General features: G+C 38.5%; 1 protein-coding gene across 1 annotated transcript in view; it reads left to right on the plus strand.

The window, feature by feature from the left end:
• LOC311102783 (pecanex-like protein 1) overlaps positions 1–23,810 on the plus strand; it is a 141,721-nt gene that overhangs the window by 48,801 nt on the left and 69,110 nt on the right. Inside the window, 4 exon segments of the mRNA XM_084144196.1 lie at positions 18,328–18,421; positions 20,346–20,403; positions 20,961–21,169; positions 21,767–21,920. Of these exon segments, the coding sequence (XP_084000322.1) occupies positions 18,328–18,421; positions 20,346–20,403; positions 20,961–21,169; positions 21,767–21,920 (515 nt within the window).

Raw genomic sequence — 23,810 nt, forward strand, 5'->3', positions numbered from 1 at the left:
GATGACTTCGGTAGGGAGATGTAGCATGATGTATTACAGTACCCATAATGCACTACCAGCCTACAGGATGACTTCGGTAGGGAGATGTAGCATGATGTACTACAGTACCCACAATGCACTATCAGCCTACAGGATGACTTCAGTAGGCAGTTGTAGTTGCATGATGTACTAACTACAGTACCCATAATGCTCTAGGGGTAACATCCAGTTTTCAGGCAGGGATAGATTGGGGGCAATGAGAGCTATAGATGGCAAGAGTGAATCCCAAAATGCTCTCAGGACTTAACAAGATGTGTACAGTGTGTATGACGTGGCTAAATTGCAATATTTTATTTGGTTTAACAAGTGTAAGTGTGTAATGTACAGTGTTTATTTTGTATACAGCAGTACTGTGTGTCTAAGATACTATTAAACTTAATCTTATCCTAAACGTGGGAACTAGCAGCCTGCAGGATGACTCTGGTAGGGCAGAACAGAGGGAGCGCAGAAGTGCATGACAGTACCCATAATGCTCTGAGTAACATGTCCGGTTTTATCTGAGTAAAGATGTTGCTGAAGCAATGGTGTACCATCTCCTATAGGAAAGGATTGATAGGGATAGATTGGACTAGCATAGATTTGAAGGAAGGAGAGAGATGGACTAGCATAGATTGAAGGAAGGAGGGAGATGGACTAGCATAGGTTGAAGGAAGGAGGGAGATGGACTAGCATAGATTGAAGGAAGGAGAGAGATGGACTAGCATAGATTGAAGGAAGGAGGGAGATGGACTAGCATAGATTGAAGGAAGGAGAGAGATGGACTAGCATAGATTGAAGGAAGGAGGGAGATGGACTAGCATAGATTGAAGGAAGGAGGGAGATGGACTAGGATGTGAGGTTCGTATAAAATGTGCATTGCAAGAGTGAATCCCAACATACTGTAGTCAATATTTAATCTTTGTACCTTTTTGATTGGTACTGGATCTGAAGACGTTCCTTCAAGAGCATGTGTCAAACTTCCCAGTGAGCACGATACGTTGAAAAGATGACTTTTCAACCATAAACAGACTGTGGCATATAGTATTTGCAGTCAAGGGCTGCGTCCCAAATGTCACCCTCTTCCCTACATAGTGTACTACTTTAGACCAGGGAGGAAGCCATGTTGTTTGACCAGGGAGGTAGCCATGTTGTTTGACCAGGGAGGTAGCCATGTTGTTTGACCAGGGAGGAAGCCATGTTGTTTGACCAGGGAGGAAGCCATGTTGTTTGACCAGGGAGGAAGCCATGTTGTTTGACCAGGGAGGAAGCCATGTTGTTTGACCAGGGAGGAAGCCATGTTGTTTGACCAGGGAGGTAGCCATGTTGTTTGACCAGGGAGGTAGCCATGTTGTTTGACCAGGGAGGTAGCCATGTTGTTTGTCTTGAATGGTGTCCAACACACTCCTGGTGATTTTACATTATTTACATGTGAGTCACTTAGCAGACGCTCTTATCCAGAGAGACTTACAGTAGTGGTCATTTAGCAGACGTTCTTATCCAGAGAGACTTACAGTAGTGGTCATTTAGCAGACGCTCTTATCCAGAGAGACTACAGTAGTGAGTCATTTAGCAGACGCTCTTATCCAGAGAGACTTACAGTAGTGAGTCATTTAGCAGACGCTCTTATCCAGAGCCACTTACAGTAGTGCGTGCATACATTTTCATGCTGGTCCCCCGTGGGAATCGAACCCACAACCCTGGCGTAACAAGTGCCATGCTATACCAAGTGAGCCACACGGGACTAACTTTACCACATCTATCTTATCTACAGTAGTAAATCGATTATTTACTCCGATTATCAACAGTGTTCTCCAGCAGTGTTCTCCAGCAGTGTTCTCCAGCAGTGTTCTCCAACAGTGTTCTCCAACAATGTTCTCCAACAGTGCATTACTGTAACGTGCTTAGAGTATTTCCAGACATGGTGTTTGTCTTTGCTCACATTAAATGAGTTCAAAGAGACTGTTATTGATTAGATTGGCATTCATCTTATCTGCAGCATTACATGCATTACCACTCCTGTGTTGTTTATGTAATCAGAGGAACAGACTGTGTTGTTTATGTAATCAGAGTAACAGACTGTGTTGTTTATGTAATCAGAGGAACAGACTGTGTTTATGTAATCAGAGGAACAGACTGTGTTGTTTATGTAATCAGAGCAACAGACTGTGTTGTTTATGTAATCAGGGTAACAGACTGTGTTGTTTATGTAATCAGAGCAACAGACTGTGTTGTTTATGTAATCAGAGGAACAGACTGTGTTGTTTATGTAATCAGAGCAACAGACTGTGTTGTTTATGTAATCAGAGGAACAGACTGTGTTGTTTATGTAATCAGAGTAACAGACTGTGTTGTTTATGTAATCAGAGGAACAGACTGTGTTGTTTATGTAATCAGAGGAACAGACTGTGTTGTTTATGTAATCAGAGCAACAGACTGTGTTGTTTATGTAATCAGAGGAACAGACTGTGTTGTTTATGTAATCAGGGTAACAGACTGTGTTGTTTATGTAATCAGGGTAACAGACTGTGTTGTTTATGTAATCAGGGTAACAGACTGTGTTGTTTATGTAATCAGAGTAACAGACTGTGTTGTTTATGTAATCAGAGGAACAGACTGTGTTGTTTATGTAATCAGAGCAACAGACTGTATTGTTTATGTAATCAGAGGAACAGACTGTGTTGTTTATGTAATCAGAGCAACAGACTGTGTTGTTTATGTAATCAGGGTAACAGACTGTGTTGTTTATGTAATCAGAGCAACAGACTGTGTTGTTTATGTAATCAGAGGAACAGACTGTGTTGTTTATGTAATCAGAGCAACAGACTGTGTTGTTTATGTAATCAGAGAAACAGACTGTGTTGTTTATGTAATCAGAGCAACAGACTGTGTTGTTTATGTAATCAGAGGAACAGACTGTGTTGTTTATGTAACCAGAGGAACAGACTGTGTTGTTTATGTAATCAGAGTAACAGACTGTGTTGTTTATGTAATCAGAGTAACAGACTGTGTTGTTTATGTAACCAGAGTAACAGACTGTGTTGTCTATGTAATCAGAGTAACAGACTGTGTTGTTTATGTAATCAGAGGAACAGACTGTGTTGTTTATGTAATCAGAGTAACAGACTGTGTTGTTTATGTAATCAGAGTAACAGACTGTGTTGTTTATGTAACCAGAGTAACAGACTGTGTTGTTTATGTAATCAGAGGAACAGACTGTGTTGTTTATGTAATCAGAGTAACAGACTGTGTTGTTTATGTAATCAGGGTAACAGACTGTGTTGTTTATGTAATCAGAGGAACAGACTGTTGTTTATGTAATCAGAGGAACAGACTGTGTTGTTTATGTAATCAGAGTAACAGACTGTGTTGTTTATGTAACCAGAGGAACAGACTGTGTTGTTTATGTAATCAGAGGAACAGACTGTGTTGTTTATGTAATCAGAGTAACAGACTGTGTTGTTTATGTAATCAGGGTAACAGACTGTGTTGTTTATGTAATCAGAGGAACAGACTGTTGTTTATGTAATCAGAGGAACAGACTGTGTTGTTTATGTAATCAGAGGAACAGACTGTGTTGTTTATGTAATCAGAGTAACAGACTGTGTTGTTTATGTAATCAGGGTAACAGACTGTGTTTATGTAATCAGAGTAACAGACTGTGTTGTTTATGTAATCAGAGGAACAGACTGTGTTGTTTATTTAATCAGGGTAACAGACTGTGTTGTTTATGTAATCAGAGTAACAGACTGTGTTGTTTATGTAATCAGAGCAACATACTGTGTTGTTTATGTAATCAGAGGAACAGACTGTGTTTATGTAATCAGAGGAACATACTGTGTTGTTTATGTAATCAGAGCAACATACTGTGTTGTTTATGTAATCAGAGTAACAGACTGTGTTGTTTATGTAATCAGAGGAACAGACTGTGTTGTTTATGTAATCAGAGGAACAGACTGTGTTGTTTATGTAATCAGAGGAACAGACTGTGTTGTTTATGTAATCAGAGTAACAGATTGTTGTTTATGTAATCAGAGTAACAGACTGTGTTGTTTATGTAATCAGAGCAACAGACTGTGTTGTTTATGTAATCAGAGCAACAGACTGTGTTGTTTATGTAATCAGAGGAACAGACTGTGTTGTTTATGTAATCAGAGGAACAGACTGTGTTGTTTATGTAATCAGAGTAACAGACTGTGTTGTTTATGTAATCAGAGGAACAGACTGTGTATGTAATCAGAGTAACAGACTGTGTTGTTTATGTAATCAGGGCAACAGACTGTGTTGTTTATGTAATCAGGGCAACAGACTGTGTTGTTTATGTAATCAGAGGAACAGACTGTGTTGTTTATGTAATCAGAGTAACAGACTGTGTTTATGTAATCAGAGTAACAGACTGTTGTTTATGTAATCAGAGGAACAGACTGTGTTGTTTATGTAATCAGAGTAACAGACTGTGTTTATGTAATCAGAGCAACATACTGTGTTTATGTAATCAGAGTAACAGACTGTTGTTTATGTAATCAGAGGAACAGACTGTGTTGTTTATGTAATCAGAGGAACAGACTGTGTTGTTTATGTAATCAGAGGAACAGACTGTGTTGTTTATGTAATCAGAGCAACAGACTGTGTTGTTTATGTAATCAGAGGAACAGACTGTGTTGTTTATGTAATCAGAGTAACAGACTGTGTTGTTTATGTAATCAGAGGAACAGACTGTGTTGTTTATGTAATCAGAGTAACAGACTGTGTTGTTTATGTAATCAGAGTAACAGACTGTTGTTTATGTAATCAGAGTAACAGACTGTGTTGTTTATGTAATCAGAGTAACAGACTGTGTTGTTTATGTAATCAGAGCAACAGACTGTGTTGTTTATGTAATCAGAGGAACAGACTGTGTTGTTTATGTAATCAGAGTAACAGACTGTGTTGTTTATGTAATCAGAGGAACAGACTGTGTTGTTTATGTAATCAGAGGAACAGACTGTGCTGTTTATGTAATCAGAGCAACAGACTGTGTTGTTTATGTAATCAGAGCAACAGACTGTGTTGTGTATGTAATCAGAGCAACAGACTGTGTTGTTTATGTAATCAGAGCAACAGACTGTGTTGTTTATGTAATCAGAGCAACAGACTGTGTTGTTTATGTAATCAGAGGAACAGACTGTGTTGTTTATGTAATCAGAGGAACAGACTGTGTTGTTTATGTAATCAGAGGAACAGACTGTGTTGTTTATGTAATCAGAGGAACAGACTGTGTTGTTTATGTAATCAGAGCAACAGACTGTGTTGTTTATGTAATCAGAGGAACAGACTGTGTTGTTTATGTAATCAGAGGAACAGACTGTGTTGTTTATGTAATCAGAGGAACAAACTGTGTTGTTTATGTAATCAGAGGAACAGACTGTGTTGTTTATGTAATCAGAGGAACAGACTGTGCTGTTTATGTAATCAGAGCAACAGACTGTGTTGTTTATGTAATCAGAGTAACAGACTGTTGTTTATGTAATCAGAGCAACATACTGTGTTGTTTATGTAATCAGAGGAACAGACTGTGTTGTTTATGTAATCAGAGGAACAGACTGTGTTGTTTATGTAATCAGAGGAACAGACTGTGTTGTTTATGTAATCAGAGCAACAGACTGTGTTGTTTATGTAATCAGAGGAACAGACTGTGTTGTTTATGTAATCAGAGGAACAGACTGTGTTGTTTATGTAATCAGAGTAACAGACTGTGTTGTTTATGTAATCAGAGGAACAGACTGTGTTGTTTATGTAATCAGGGCAACAGACTGTGTTGTTTATGTAATCAGGGCAACAGACTGTGTTGTTTATGTAATCAGAGTAACAGACTGTGTTGTGTATGTAATCAGAGGAACAGACTGTGTTGTTTATGTAATCAGAGGAACAGACTGTGTTGTTTATGTAATCAGAGGAACAGACTGTGTTGTTTATGTAATCAGGGCAACAGACTGTGTTGTTTATGTAATCAGAGTAACAGACTGTGTTGTTTATGTAATCAGAGGAACAGACTGTGTTGTTTTTGTAATCAGAGGAACAGACTGTGTTGTTTATGTAATCAGAGCAACAGACTGTGTTGTTTATGTAATCAGGGTAACAGACTGTGTTGTTTATGTAACCAGAGTAACAGACTGTGTTGTTTATGTAATCAGAGGAACAGACTGTGTTGTTTATGTAATCAGAGTAACAGACTGTTGTTTATGTAATCAGAGTAACAGACTGTGTTGTTTATGTAATCAGGGTAACAGACTGTGTTGTTTATGTAATCAGAGTAACAGACTGTGTTGTTTATGTAATCAGAGGAACAGACTGTGTTGTTTATGTAATCAGAGGAACAGACTGTGTTGTTTATGTAATCAGAGCAACAGACTGTGTTGTTTATGTAATCAGGGTAATAGACTGTGTTATTTATGTAATCAGAGGAACAGACTGTTGTTTATGTAATCAGAGGAACAGACTGTGTTGTTTATGTAATCAGGGTAACAGACTGTGTTGTTTATGTAATCAGGGTAACAGACTGTGTTGTTTATGTAATCAGAGGAACAGACTGTGTTGTTTATGTAATCAGAGTAACAGACTGTGTTGTTTATGTAATCAGAGGAACAGACTGTGTTGTTTATGTAATCAGGGTAACAGACTGTGTTGTTTATGTAATCAGGGTAACAGACTGTGTTGTTTATGTAATCAGAGGAACAGACTGTGTTGTTTATGTAATCAGAGTAACAGACTGTGTTTATGTAATCAGAGGAACAGACTGTGTTGTTTATGTAATCAGGGTAACAGACTGTGTTTATGTAATCAGGGTAACAGACTGTGTTTATGTAATCAGGGTAACAGACTGTGTTGTTTATGTAATCAGAGGAACAGACTGTGTTGTTTATGTAATCAGAGGAACAGACTGTGTTTATGTAATCAGGGTAACAGACTGTGTTGTTTATGTAATCAGGGCAACAGACTGTGTTGTTTATGTAATCAGAGGAACAGACTGTGTTTATGTAATCAGAGTAACAGACTGTGTTGTTTATGTAATCAGGGTAACAGACTGTGTTGTTTATGTAATCAGGGTAACAGACTGTGTTGTTTATGTAATCAGAGGAACAGACTGTGTTGTTTATGTAATCAGAGCAACAGACTGTGTTGTTTATGTAATCAGAGGAACAGACTGTGTTGTTTATGTAATCAGAGGAACAGACTGTGTTGTTTATGTAATCAGGGTAACAGACTGTTGTTTATGTAATCAGGGTAACAGACTGTGTTGTTTATGTAATCAGAGGAACAGACTGTGTTTATGTAATCAGAGGAACAGACTGTGTTGTTTATGTAATCAGGGTAACAGACTGTGTTGTTTATGTAATCAGGGCAACAGACTGTGTTGTTTATGTAATCAGAGCAACAGACTGTGTTGTTTATGTAATCAGAGTAACAAACTGTGTTGTTTATGTAATCAGAGTAACAGACTGTGTTTATGTAATCAGAGTAACAGACTGTGTTGTTTATGTAATCAGGGCAACAGACTGTGTTGTTTATGTAATCAGAGGAACAGACTGTGTTGTTTATGTAATCAGAGCAACAGACTGTGTTGTTTATGTAATCAGAGGAACAGACTGTGTTGTTTATGTAATCAGAGCAACAGACTGTGTTTTTTATGTAATCAGAGGAACAGACTGTGTTGTTTATGTAATCAGAGTAACAGACTGTGTTGTTTATGTAATCAGGGTAACAGACTGTGTTGTTTATGTAATCAGAGGAACAGACTGTTGTTTATGTAATCAGAGGAACAGACTGTGTTGTTTATGTAATCAGAGGAACAGACTGTGTTGTTTATGTAATCAGAGTAACAGACTGTGTTGTTTATGTAATCAGGGTAACAGACTGTGTTTATGTAATCAGAGTAACAGACTGTGTTGTTTATGTAATCAGAGGAACAGACTGTGTTGTTTATTTAATCAGGGTAACAGACTGTGTTGTTTATGTAATCAGAGTAACAGACTGTGTTGTTTATGTAATCAGAGCAACATACTGTGTTGTTTATGTAATCAGAGGAACAGACTGTGTTGTTTATGTAATCAGAGGAACAGACTGTGTTGTTTATGTAATCAGAGGAACAGACTGTGTTGTTTATGTAATCAGAGTAACAGACTGTGTTGTTTATGTAATCAGAGGAACAGACTGTGTTGTTTATGTAATCAGAGTAACAGACTGTGTTGTTTATGTAATCAGAGGAACAGACTGTGTTGTTTATGTAATCAGAGTAACAGACTGTGTTGTTTATGTAATCAGAGTAACAGATTGTTGTTTATGTAATCAGAGTAACAGACTGTGTTGTTTATGTAATCAGAGCAACAGACTGTGTTGTTTATGTAATCAGAGCAACAGACTGTGTTGTTTATGTAATCAGAGGAACAGACTGTGTTGTTTATGTAATCAGAGGAACAGACTGTGTTGTTTATGTAATCAGAGTAACAGACTGTGTTGTTTATGTAATCAGAGGAACAGACTGTGTATGTAATCAGAGTAACAGACTGTGTTGTTTATGTAATCAGAGCAACATACTGTGTTGTTTATGTAATCAGAGTAACATACTGTGTTGTTTATGTAATCAGAGGAACAGACTGTGTTGTTTATGTAATCAGAGGAACAGACTGTGTTGTTTATGTAATCAGAGGAACAGACTGTGTTGTTTATGTAATCAGAGTAACAGACTGTGTTGTTTATGTAATCAGAGTAACAGACTGTTGTTTATGTAATCAGAGTAACAGACTGTGTTGTTTATGTAATCAGAGTAACAGACTGTGTTGTTTATGTAATCAGAGCAACAGACTGTGTTGTTTATGTAATCAGAGGAACAGACTGTGTTGTTTATGTAATCAGAGTAACAGACTGTGTTGTTTATGTAATCAGAGGAACAGACTGTGTTGTTTATGTAATCAGAGGAACAGACTGTGCTGTTTATGTAATCAGAGCAACAGACTGTGTTGTTTATGTAATCAGAGCAACAGACTGTGTTGTTTATGTAATCAGAGTAACAGACTGTGTTGTTTATGTAATCAGAGGAACAGACTGTGTTGTTTATGTAATCAGAGTAACAGACTGTGTTGTTTATGTAATCAGAGGAACAGACTGTGTTGTTTATGTAATCAGAGTAACAGACTGTGTTGTTTATGTAATCGGAGTAACAGATTGTTGTTTATGTAATCAGAGTAACAGACTGTGTTGTTTATGTAATCAGAGCAACAGACTGTGTTGTTTATGTAATCAGAGCAACAGACTGTGTTGTTTATGTAATCAGAGGAACAGACTGTGTTGTTTATGTAATCAGAGGAACAGACTGTGTTGTTTATGTAATCAGAGTAACAGACTGTGTTGTTTATGTAATCAGAGGAACAGACTGTGTATGTAATCAGAGTAACAGACTGTGTTGTTTATGTAATCAGAGCAACATACTGTGTTGTTTATGTAATCAGAGTAACAGACTGTGTTGTTTATGTAATCAGAGGAACAGACTGTGTTGTTTATGTAATCAGAGTAACAGACTGTGTTGTTTATGTAATCAGAGGAACAGACTGTGTTGTTTATGTAATCAGAGTAACAGACTGTGTTGTTTATGTAATCAGAGTAACAGACTGTTGTTTATGTAATCAGAGTAACAGACTGTGTTGTTTATGTAATCAGAGTAACAGACTGTGTTGTTTATGTAATCAGAGCAACAGACTGTGTTGTTTATGTAATCAGAGCAACAGACTGTGTTGTTTATGTAATCAGAGTAACAGACTGTGTTGTTTATGTAATCAGAGGAACAGACTGTGTTGTTTATGTAATCAGAGGAACAGACTGTGCTGTTTATGTAATCAGAGCAACAGACTGTGTTGTTTATGTAATCAGAGCAACAGACTGTGTTGTGTATGTAATCAGAGCAACAGACTGTGTTGTTTATGTAATCAGAGCAACAGACTGTGTTGTTTATGTAATCAGAGCAACAGACTGTGTTGTTTATGTAATCAGAGGAACAGACTGTGTTGTTTATGTAATCAGAGGAACCGACTGTGTTGTTTATGTAATCAGAGGAACAGACTGTGTTGTTTATGTAATCAGAGGAACAGACTGTGTTGTTTATGTAATCAGAGCAACAGACTGTGTTGTTTATGTAATCAGAGGAACAGACTGTGTTATTTATGTAATCAGAGGAACAGACTGTGTTGTTTATGTAATCAGAGGAACAGACTGTGTTGTTTATGTAATCAGAGGAACAGACTGTGTTGTTTATGTAATCAGAGGAACAGACTGTGCTGTTTATGTAATCAGAGCAACAGACTGTGTTGTTTATGTAATCAGAGTAACAGACTGTTGTTTATGTAATCAGAGCAACATACTGTGTTGTTTATGTAATCAGAGGAACAGACTGTGTTGTTTATGTAATCAGAGGAACAGACTGTGTTGTTTATGTAATCAGAGGAACAGACTGTGTTGTTTATGTAATCAGAGCAACAGACTGTGTTGTTTATGTAATCAGAGGAACAGACTGTGTTGTTTATGTAATCAGAGGAACAGACTGTGTTGTTTATGTAATCAGAGGAACAGACTGTGTTGTTTATGTAATCAGAGGAACAGACTGTGTTGTTTATGTAATCAGAGTAACAGACTGTGTTGTTTATGTAATCAGGGCAACAGACTGTGTTGTTTATGTAATCAGAGTAACAGACTGTGTTGTGTATGTAATCAGAGGAACAGACTGTGTTGTTTATGTAATCAGAGGAACAGACTGTGTTGTTTATGTAATCAGAGGAACAGACTGTGTTGTTTATGTAATCAGGGCAACAGACTGTGTTGTTTATGTAATCAGGGCAACAGACTGTGTTGTTTATGTAATCAGAGTAACAGACTGTGTTGTTTATGTAATCAGAGGAACAGACTGTGTTGTTTATGTAATCAGAGGAACAGACTGTGTTGTTTATGTAATCAGAGCAACAGACTGTGTTGTTTATGTAATCAGGGTAACAGACTGTTGTTTATGTAACCAGAGTAACAGACTGTGTTGTTTATGTAATCAGAGGAACAGACTGTGTTGTTTATGTAATCAGAGGAACAGACTGTGTTGTTTATGTAATCAGAGGAACAGACTGTGTTGTTTATGTAATCAGAGTAACAGACTGTGTTGTTTATGTAATCAGGGTAACAGACTGTGTTGTTTATGTAATCAGGGTAACAGACTGTGTTGTTTATGTAATCAGAGGAACAGACTGTGTTGTTTATGTAATCAGAGTAACAGACTGTGTTGTTTATGTAATCAGAGTAACAGACTGTGTTGTTTATGTAATCAGGGTAACAGACTGTGTTTATGTAATCAGGGTAACAGACTGTGTTTATTTAATCAGGGTAACAGACTGTGTTGTTTATGTAATCAGAGGAACAGACTGTGTTGTTTATGTAATCAGAGGAACAGACTGTGTTTATGTAATCAGGGTAACAGACTGTGTTGTTTATGTAATCAGGGCAACAGACTGTGTTGTTTATGTAATCAGAGGAACAGACTGTGTTTATGTAATCAGAGTAACAGACTGTGTTGTTTATGTAATCAGGGTAACAGACTGTGTTGTTTATGTAATCAGGGTAACAGACTGTGTTGTTTATGTAATCAGAGGAACAGACTGTGTTGTTTATGTAATCAGAGGAACAGACTGTGTTGTTTATGTAATCAGAGGAACAGACTGTGTTGTTTATGTAATCAGGGTAACAGACTGTGTTGTTTATGTAATCAGGGTAACAGACTGTGTTGTTTATGTAATCAGAGGAACAGACTGTGTTGTTTATGTAATCAGAGGAACAGACTGTGTTGTTTATGTAATCAGGGTAACAGACTGTGTTGTTTATGTAATCAGGGCAACAGACTGTGTTGTTTATGTAATCAGAGCAACAGACTGTGTTGTTTATGTAATCAGAGTAACAGACTGTGTTGTTTATGTAATCAGAGTAACAGACTGTGTTGTTTATGTAATCAGAGGAACAGACTGTGTTGTTTATGTAATCAGAGGAACAGACTGTGCTGTTTATGTAATCAGAGCAACAGACTGTGTTGTTTATGTAATCAGAGCAACAGACTGTGTTGTGTATGTAATCAGAGCAACAGACTGTGTTGTTTATGTAATCAGAGCAACAGACTGTGTTGTTTATGTAATCAGAGCAACAGACTGTGTTGTTTATGTAATCAGAGGAACAGACTGTGTTGTTTATGTAATCAGAGGAACAGACTGTGTTGTTTATGTAATCAGAGGAACAGACTGTGTTGTTTATGTAATCAGAGGAACAGACTGTGTTGTTTATGTAATCAGAGCAACAGACTGTGTTGTTTATGTAATCAGAGGAACAGACTGTGTTATTTATGTAATCAGAGGAACAGACTGTGTTGTTTATGTAATCAGAGGAACAGACTGTGTTGTTTATGTAATCAGAGGAACAGACTGTGTTGTTTATGTAATCAGAGGAACAGACTGTGCTGTTTATGTAATCAGAGCAACAGACTGTGTTGTTTATGTAATCAGAGTAACAGACTGTTGTTTATGTAATCAGAGCAACATACTGTGTTGTTTATGTAATCAGAGGAACAGACTGTGTTGTTTATGTAATCAGAGGAACAGACTGTGTTGTTTATGTAATCAGAGGAACAGACTGTGTTGTTTATGTAATCAGAGCAACAGACTGTGTTGTTTATGTAATCAGAGGAACAGACTGTGTTGTTTATGTAATCAGAGGAACAGACTGTGTTGTTTATGTAATCAGAGGAACAGACTGTGTTGTTTATGTAATCAGAGGAACAGACTGTGTTGTTTATGTAATCAGAGTAACAGACTGTGTTGTTTATGTAATCAGGGCAACAGACTGTGTTGTTTATGTAATCAGAGTAACAGACTGTGTTGTGTATGTAATCAGAGGAACAGACTGTGTTGTTTATGTAATCAGAGGAACAGACTGTGTTGTTTATGTAATCAGAGGAACAGACTGTGTTGTTTATGTAATCAGGGCAACAGACTGTGTTGTTTATGTAATCAGGGCAACAGACTGTGTTGTTTATGTAATCAGAGTAACAGACTGTGTTGTTTATGTAATCAGAGGAACAGACTGTGTTGTTTATGTAATCAGAGGAACAGACTGTGTTGTTTATGTAATCAGAGCAACAGACTGTGTTGTTTATGTAATCAGGGTAACAGACTGTTGTTTATGTAACCAGAGTAACAGACTGTGTTGTTTATGTAATCAGAGGAACAGACTGTGTTGTTTATGTAATCAGAGGAACAGACTGTGTTGTTTATGTAATCAGAGGAACAGACTGTGTTGTTTATGTAATCAGAGTAACAGACTGTGTTGTTTATGTAATCAGGGTAACAGACTGTGTTGTTTATGTAATCAGGGTAACAGACTGTGTTGTTTATGTAATCAGAGGAACAGACTGTGTTGTTTATGTAATCAGAGTAACAGACTGTGTTGTTTATGTAATCAGAGTAACAGACTGTGTTGTTTATGTAATCAGGGTAACAGACTGTGTTTATGTAATCAGGGTAACAGACTGTGTTTATTTAATCAGGGTAACAGACTGTGTTGTTTATGTAATCAGAGGAACAGACTGTGTTGTTTATGTAATCAGAGGAACAGACTGTGTTTATGTAATCAGGGTAACAGACTGTGTTGTTTATGTAATCAGGGCAACAGACTGTGTTGTTTATGTAATCAGAGGAACAGACTGTGTTTATGTAATCAGAGTAACAGACTGTGTTGTTTATGTAATCAGGGTAACAGACTGTGTTGTTTATGTAATCAGGGTAACAGACTGTGTTGTTTATGTAATCAGAGGAACAGACTGTGTTGTTTATGTAATCAGAGGAACAGACTGTGTTGTTTATGTAATCAGAGGAACAGACTGTGTTGTTTATGTAATCAGGGTAACAGACTGTGTTGTTTATGTAATCAGGGTAACAGACTGTGTTGTTTATGTAATCAGAGGAACAGACTGTGTTGTTTATGTAATCAGAGGAACAGACTGTGTTGTTTATGTAATCAGGGTAACAGACTGTGTTGTTTATGTAATCAGGGCAACAGACTGTGTTGTTTATGTAATCAGAGCAACAGACTGTGTTGTTTATGTAATCAGAGTAACAAACTGTGTTGTTTATGTAATCAGAGTAACAGACTGTGTTTATGTAATCAGAGTAACAGACTGTGTTGTTTATGTAATCAGGGCAACAGACTGTGTTGTTTATGTAATCAGAGGAACAGACTGTGTTGTTTATGTAATCAGAGCAACAGACTGTGTTGTTTATGTAATCAGAGCAACAGACTGTGTTGTTTATGTAATCAGAGGAACAGACTGTGTTGTTTATGTAATCAGAGCAACAGACTGTGTTGTTTATGTAATCAGAGGAACAGACTGTGTTGTTTATGTAATCAGAGGAACAGACTGTGTTGTTTATGTAATCAGAGCAACAGACTGTGTTGTTTATGTAATCAGAGGAACAGACTGTGTTTATGTAATCAGAGTAACAGACTGTGTTGTTTATGTAATCAGGGTAACAGACTGTGTTTATGTAATCAGAGGAACAGACTGTGTTGTTTATGTAATCAGAGCAACAGACTGTGTTGTTTATGTAATCAGAGGAACAGACTGTGTTTATGTAATCAGGGTAACAGACTGTGTTGTTTATGTAATCAGAGCAACAGACTGTGTTGTTTATGTAATCAGAGCAACAGACTGTGTTGTTTATGTAATCAGAGGAACAGACTGTGTTTATGTAATCAGAGTAACAGACTGTGTTGTTTATGTAATCAGGGTAACAGACTGTGTTGTTTATGTAATCAGAGGAACAGACTGTGTTTATGTAATCAGAGTAACAGACTGTGTTCTTTATGTAATCAGGGTAACAGACTGTGTTTATGTAATCAGGGTAACAGACTGTGTTGTTTATGTAATCAGGGTAACAGACTGTGTTGTTTATGTAATCAGAGGAACAGACTGTGTTGTTTATGTAATCAGAGGAACAGACTGTGTTTATGTAATCAGGGTAACAGACTGTGTTGTTTATGTAATCAGGGCAACAGACTGTGTTGTTTATGTAATCAGAGCAACATACTGTGTTGTTTATGTAATCAGAGGAACAGACTGTGTTGTTTATGTAATCAGAGGAACAGACTGTGTTGTTTATGTAATCAGAGGAACAGACTGTGTTGTTTATGTAATCAGAGGAACAGACTGTGTTGTTTATGTAATCAGAGTAACAGACTGTGTTGTTTATGTAATCAGAGTAACAGACTGTGTTGTTTATGTAATCAGGGTAACAGACTGTGTTGTTTATGTAATCAGAGGAACAGACTGTGTTGTTTATGTAATCAGAGGAACAGACTGTGTTGTTTATGTAATCAGAGGAACAGACTGTGTTGTTTATGTAATCAGGGTAACAGACTGTGTTGTTTATGTAATCAGGGTAACAGACTGTGTTGTTTATGTAATCAGAGGAACAGACTGTGTTGTTTATGTAATCAGAGGAACAGACTGTGTTTATGTAATCAGGGTAACAGACTGTGTTGTTTATGTAATCAGGGCAACAGACTGTGTTGTTTATGTAATCAGAGCAACATACTGTGTTGTTTATGTAATCAGAGGAACAGACTGTGTTGTTTATGTAATCAGAGGAACAGACTGTGTTGTTTATGTAATCAGAGGAACAGACTGTGTTGTTTATGTAATCAGAGGAACAGACTGTGTTGTTTATGTAATCAGAGTAACAGACTGTGTTGTTTATGTAATCAGAGTAACAGACTGTGTTGTTTATGTAATCAGGGTAACAGACTGTGTTGTTTATGTAATCAGAGCAACAGACTGTGTTGTTTATGTAATCAGAGGAACAGACTGTGTTGTTTATGTAATCAGAGGAACAGACTGTGTTGTTTATGTAATCAGAGCAACAGACTGTGTTGTTTATGTAATCAGAGGAACAGACTGTGTTTATGTAATCAGAGTAACAGACTGTGTTGTTTATGTAATCAGGGTAACAGACTGTGTTTATGTAATCAGAGGAACAGACTGTGTTGTTTATGTAATCAGAGCAACAGACTGTGTTGTTTATGTAATCAGAGGAACAGACTGTGTTTATGTAATCAGGGTAACAGACTGTGTTGTTTATGTAATCAGAGCAACAGACTGTGTTGTTTATGTAATCAGAGCAACAGACTGTGTTGTTTATGTAATCAGAGGAACAGACTGTGTTTATGTAATCAGAGTAACAGACTGTGTTGTTTATGTAATCAGGGTAACAGACTGTGTTGTTTATGTAATCAGAGGAACAGACTGTGTTTATGTAATCAGAGTAACAGACTGTGTTCTTTATGTAATCAGGGTAACAGACTGTGTTTATGTAATCAGGGTAACAGACTGTGTTGTTTATGTAATCAGGGTAACAGACTGTGTTGTTTATGTAATCAGAGGAACAGACTGTGTTGTTTATGTAATCAGAGGAACAGACTGTGTTTATGTAATCAGGGTAACAGACTGTGTTGTTTATGTAATCAGGGCAACAGACTGTGTTGTTTATGTAATCAGAGCAACATACTGTGTTGTTTATGTAATCAGAGGAACAGACTGTGTTGTTTATGTAATCAGAGGAACAGACTGTGTTGTTTATGTAATCAGAGGAACAGACTGTGTTGTTTATGTAATCAGAGGAACAGACTGTGTTGTTTATGTAATCAGAGTAACAGACTGTGTTGTTTATGTAATCAGAGTAACAGACTGTGTTGTTTATGTAATCAGGGTAACAGACTGTGTTGTTTATGTAATCAGAGGAACAGACTGTGTTGTTTATGTAATCAGAGGAACAGACTGTGTTGTTTATGTAATCAGAGGAACAGACTGTGTTGTTTATGTAATCAGGGTAACAGACTGTGTTGTTTATGTAATCAGGGTAACAGACTGTGTTGTTTATGTAATCAGGGTAACAGACTGTGTTGTTTATGTAATCAGAGGAACAGACTGTGTTGTTTATGTAATCAGAGCAACAGACTGTGTTGTTTATGTAATCAGAGGAACAGACTGTGTTGTTTATGTAATCAGGGTAACAGACTGTGTTGTTTATGTAATCAGGGTAACAGACTGTGTTGTTTATGTAATCAGGGTAACAGACTGTGTTGTTTATGTAATCAGAGTAACAGACTGTGTTGTTTATGTAATCAGAGGAACAGACTGTGTTGTTTCTGTAATCAGAGGAACAGACTGTGTTGTTTATGTAATCAGAGGAACAGACTGTGTTGTTTATGTAATCAGAGGAACAGACTGTGTTGTTTATGTAATCAGAGGAACAGACTGTGTTGTTTATGTAATCAGAGGAACAGACTGTGTTGTTTATGTAATCAGAGCAACAGACTGTATTGTTTATGTAATCAGAGGAACAGACTGTGTTGTTTATGTAATCAGAGCAACAGACTGTGTTGTTTATGTAATCAGGGTAACAGACTGTGTTGTTTATGTAATCAGAGCAACAGACTGTGTTGTTTATGTAATCAGAGGAACAGACTGTGTTGTTTATGTAATCAGAGGAACAGACTGTGTTGTTTATGTAATCAGAGGAACAGACTGTGTTGTTTATGTAATCAGAGGAACAGACTGTGTTGTTTATGTAATCAGAGCAACAGACTGTGTTGTTTATGTAATCAGAGGAACAGACTGTGTTGTTTATGTAATCAGAGCAACAGACTGTGTTGTTTATGTAATCAGAGCAACAGACTGTGTTGTTTATGTAATCAGGGTAACAGACGGTGTTGTTTATGTAATCAGAGCAACAGACTGTGTTGTTTATGTAATCAGAGCAACAGACTGTGTTGTTTATGTAATCAGAGCAACAGACTGTGTTGTTTATGTAATCAGAGGAACAGACTGTGTTGTTTATGTAATCAGAGCAACAGACTGTGTTGTTTATGTAATCAGAGAAACAGACTGTGTTGTTTATGTAATCAGAGCAACAGACTGTGTTGTTTATGTAATCAGAGGAACAGACTGTGTTGTTTATGTAATCAGAGCAACAGACTGTGTTGTTTATGTAATCAGAGAAACAGACTGTGTTGTTTATGTAATCAGAGCAACAGACTGTGTTGTTTATGTAATCAGAGTAACAGACTGTGTTGTTTATGTAATCAGAGGAACAGACTGTGTTGTTTATGTAATCAGAGGAACAGACTGTGTTGTTTATGTAATCAGAGCAACAGACTGTGTTTATGTAATCAGAGTAACAGACTGTGTTTGGTCTGTGATTCCAGGGAAGCTCACTCCCTCCCTGTATGAGGCAGGGGGATGCGATATGTCCCTGGTCAACTTTCAACCTGCAACAAGACGCGCCGCCAACAACATATGGTTAGTTCACAATCACAACAACTGACTGTGTGCCTGAAATGGCCCCCTATTCCCTATAGAGTACACATATTCTGGTTAAAAGTAGTGCACTACATAGGGAATAAGGTGCTATTTGGGACGCAGAACTGTCCATTGAATGATCTCATTAGAAAGGGAAAAAAGAGAGCCACTGTTGCTCATTAAATATATTGATTGATTGATCTACCATCAGTATAGTCCCAGGTCAGTATAGTCCCAGGTCAGTATAGTCCCAGGTCAGTATAATCCCATCAATATAGGACTGGGTCAGTATAGTCCCGTCAGTATAGTACTGGGTCAGTATAATCCCATCAGTATAGTACTGGGTCAGTATAATCCCATCAGTATAGTACTGGGTCAGTATAATCCCATCAGTATAGTCCCGTCAGTATAATCCCATCAATATAGTACTGGGTCAGTATAATCCCATCAGTATAGTACTGGGTCAGTATAATCCCATCAATATAATCCCGTCAGTATAATCCCATCAGTATAATCCCATCAGTATAGTACTGGGTCAGTATAATCCCATCAGTATAGTACTGGGTCAGTATAATCCCATCAGTATATACTGGGTCAGTATAGTACTGGGTCAGTATAATCCCATCAGTATAATCCCATCAGTATAGTACTGGGTCAGTATAATCCCATCAGTATAGTACTGGGACAGTATAGTACTGGGTCAGTATAATCCCATCAGTATAGTACTGGGTCAGTATAGTCCCATCAGTATAGTACTGGGTCTGTATAATCCCATCAGTATAGTACTGGGTCTGTATAATCCCATCAGTATAGTACTGGGTCAGTATAATCCCATCAATATAATCCCGTCAGTATAATCCCATCAGTATAGTCCCATCAGTATAGTACTGGGTCAGTATAATCCCATCAGTATAGTACTGGGTCAGTATAATCCCATCAGTATATACTGGGTCAGTATAGTCCCATCAGTATAGTACTGGGTCAGTATAATCCCATCAGTATAATCCCATCAGTATAGTACTGGGTCAGTATAATCCCATCAGTATAGTACTGGGACAGTATAGTACTGGGTCAGTATAATCCCATCAGTATAGTACTGGGTCAGTATAATCCCATCAGTATAATCCCATCAGTATAATCCCATCAGTATAGTACTGGGTCAGTATAATCCCATCAGTATAGTACTGGGACAGTATAGTACTGGGTCAGTATAATCCCATCAGTATAGGACTGGGTCAGTTTAATCCCGTCAGTATAGTACTGGGTCAGTATAATCCCGTCAGTATAGTACTGGGTCAGTATAATCCCATCAGTATAGTACTGGGTCAGTATAGTCCCATCAGTATAGTACTGGGTCTGTATAATCCCATAAGTATAGTACTGGGTCAGTATAATCCCATCAATATAGTACTGGGTCAGTATAATCCCATCAGTATAGTACTGGGTCAGTATAATCCCATCAATATAATCCCGTCAGTATAATCCCATCAATATAGTCCCATCAGTATAGTACTGGGTCAGTATAATCCCATCAGTATAGTACTGGGTCAGTATAATCCCATCAGTATAGTACTGGGTCAGTATAATCCCATCAGTATAGTACTGGGTCAGTATAGTCCCATCAGTATAGTACTGGGTCAGTATAATCCCATCAGTATAGTACTGGGACAGTATAGTACTGGGACAGTATAGTCTCATCAGTATAGTACTGGGTCTGTATAATCCCATCAGTATAGTACTGGGTCAGTATAATCCCATCAGTATAGTACTGGGTCAGTATAGTCCCATCAGTATAGTACTGGGTCAGTATAGTCCCATCAGTATAGTACTGGGTCAGTATAATCCCATCAATATAGTACTGGGTCAGAATAATCCCATCAGTAAAGTCCCATGAAGTCACCTTGTCCTTGTTTCAACTCAACAGGGACACAGACTCCCACCTCTCCAGTTCTACCTCAGTTCGCTTCTACCCTCATGACCTGGTGAGTGGTTATCATGACCTGGTGAGTGGTTATCATGACCTGGTGAGTGGTTATCATGACCTGGTGAGTGGTTATCATGACCTGGTGAGTGGTTATCATGACCTGGTGAGTGGTTATCATGACCTGGTGAGTGGTTATCATGACCTGGTGAGTGGTTATCGCATGTGTGTGTACGTGCGCGTGTGTAGTGTGTTAACTTTTTACTGTGTATGTATGTGCTCGCGCGTGTAGTGTGTTAACTGTTTACTGTGTGTGTGTGTGTGTGTGTGTGTGTGCGCGTGTAGTGTGTTAACTGTTTACTGTGTGTGTGCGCGTGTAGTGTGTTAACTGTTTACTGTGTGTGTGTAGTGTGCGCGTGTAGTGTGTTAACTGTTTACTGTGTGTGTGTAGTGTGCGCGTGTAGTGTGTTAACTGTTTACTGTGTGTGTGTAGTGTGCGCGTGTAGTGTGTTAACTGTTTACTGTGTGTGTGTAGTGTGCGCGTGTAGTGTGTTAACTGTTTACTGTGTGTGTAGTGTGCGCGTGTAGTGTGTTAACTGTTTACTGTGTGTTCTACAGATCCGTCTGAACCGTCTCCTGACCATGAGACCAGAGCTGTTGGATCAGCAGGATGTAGACCTGAGCCCAGAGCTCCATGATGCTCCTCTAAACCTGGAGGACCCGGCCACGGCGCGCAAGGCCAAACAGCACTACCGTTTCTGGCTGCTGCCTAACCTCTGGGTCGGCCTGCACTTTGACAGACTCACCCTGCTGGCTCTGTTCGACAGGTAACGGCTTTACACAAGAACGGTCACTATTAGTGATTTTTCCAATCACTCCCTGCCCTTCACCTTGGTCCTAACACTTTGATGTTTGCAGATCTGAAGGGTCTGGATAAGTGTAGTGGTGGAGCATCCATCATATTGCCGCCACCTTACAGATCTGCAAACGTCGAAGGGTCAATGGAAAGGGTTAGGGGGTGAATTGGGACTGACACTGGAGAAATATTGTATATGGTTTCGCGAGACATTGTTTTCACTCCGTCTGTCCGACGGAAACCTTGAGGTTCTAGAAAACCTCCTAGCGGTGGTGCTAGCCGTCCTGGTAGCCTTGCTAACATTGTGTGTGTGTGTGTGTCCCTCTACCAGAAACCGTGAGGTTCTAGAAAACATCCTAGCGGTGGTGCTAGCTGTCCTGGTAGCCTTGCTAACATTGTGTGTGTGTGTGTGTGTGTGTGTGTGTGTGTGTGTGTGTGTGTGTCACTCTACCAGAAACCGTGAGGTTCTAGAAAACATCCTAGCGGTAGTGCTAGCTGTCCTGGTAGCCTTGCTAACGTGTGTGTGTGTGTGTGTGTGTGTGTGTGTGTGTGTGTGTCCCTCTACCAGAAACCGTGAGGTTCTAGAAAACATCCTAGCGGTGGTGCTAGCCGTCCTGGTAGCCTTCCTGGGGTCAGTCCTACTGGTCAGCGGATTCTTCACTGACATCTGGGTCTTCCAGTTCTGCCTCGTCATCGCCAGCTGCCAGTACTCACTACTCAAGGTCTACATTTTACATTTTAGTCATTTAGCAGACGCTCTTATCCAGAGCCACTTGCAAATCAGTACACTCAACTTAAATAGGTTAAAAAAAAACAATAACTTATGATGATATCAATAGCCGCTATTTCACTTAAGTAGTAGCATTGCACTGTATAACGGTACCAAAATGTTATCATACCAACATTTTAGAATACCTTCGTACCGTTTCATATGATACTACCATATTTTTCAGCCCTACCAATCTTACGATCCTGCTGGCGTCTGTCCTAAATTGTTAATAAAGTCTGTTTTGTTTATAAATTCAGTAGAATTTTTTTTTAGCAACAGACTAGTCTCTTGTATGCGCTGGTCCAATAATGTCCACTTCACTTTCATGCTCATATTACGTGTGGGATCTGTAATCAGCCAGCCGGCAGCCCCATCCCCTTCCAGCCATCACTCACCTGCTTCTCTCCGTCCGCTGTTCACGTGCATCCATTCCTCCACCAGTTAAAAAAATAAATAATGTAATTTAGCCGTGACGGTGATGGGAGATGCAGTCCCTGATGAGTTTTCTGTTGTTACATTTGTACATTTGATAAGTTGGAGCGGCGCGCAACGCGAGCAATGTTGATACATTGAATAATTTCATAAAGCATTCCGAGTAGGCTTTGTTCGCTGCCAGAGAGGACCAATGGAGCACAGCTGTGCGACAGGCATGCTCACAGCTTTACAGACAAAGAAAACAGCTCATCTCTACCTCAAACCGTTAAAAAAAAATATACGACCCATGTAATCGGAGCTACCTAATTTCACAAACCATGTCGCGGGCCGTTTTTAACTAATCCCAGGTCGCTGTTCAGTCATGTTACCTAGCTAGCTAACAACCTGCTATCTTGACAGTAGGTTTAGGCTCATCTGATTGGCCCAGGGAGAAAGGAACAGTGTCTGCTACTCATGAGATGTGATTCAAAGCTAGGATTCATACAGACCTAATGGAAGACTAAACTATATAACATGTACATTTTAGTCATTTAGCAGACGCTCTTATCCAGAGCCACTTACAGTTAGTGAGTGCATACATTTTCATACTGGCCCCATGTGGGAAACGAACCCACAACCCTGGCGTTGGAAGCGCCATGCTCTACCAACTGAGCTACATGGGGACTACATCAAACATCTATCTCTTTCTGGTGCTCCTTACATTCTGTTTGGTGTCTGAACGTTTTAAAATGTGTGAGGGCGAGTCTTTTGTGGGTCTGTTTGAAGAGTAGGAGGGTTTCAGGCAGTGTTTTCCCCTTACTGACACAATGACATACAGATCATGATGCATACATATTCCTTCCTCCCATTCCACCAGCCTAATCACAGCTAGGCCTTTGCAAATCAGAGCAAATCAGCCATTCTATGCAGTATTCTATTATACAGTGTGAAGTTCAATTCTATGTGTTGTATTGAGTAGAGGTGTGAATATCAGTGACCGGTTGTATTGAGTAGAGGTGACAATACTAATGTAGTGGTATTGTTGGTATGGCGACAATACTAATGTAGTGGTATTGTTGGTATGGCGACAATACTAATTTAGTGGTATTGTTGGTATGGCGACAATACTAATGTAGTGGCATTGTTGGTATGGCGACAGTACTAATGTAGTGGTATTGTTGGTATGGCGACAGTACTAATGTAGTGGTATTGTTGGTATGGCGACAGTACTAATGTAGTGGTATTGTTGGTATGGCGACAGTACTAATGTAGTGGTATTGTTGGTATGGCGACAATACTAATGTAGTGGTATTGTTGGTATGGCGACAATACTAATGTAGTGGTATTGTTGGTATGGCGACAATACTAATTTAGTGGTATTGTTGGTATGGCGACAATACTAATGTAGTGGCATTGTTGGTATGGCGAC

This window comes from Coregonus lavaretus, assembly GCF_964263955.1.
Source record: "Coregonus lavaretus genome assembly, chromosome: 27".
NCBI lineage: Eukaryota > Metazoa > Chordata > Actinopteri > Salmoniformes > Salmonidae > Coregonus > Coregonus lavaretus.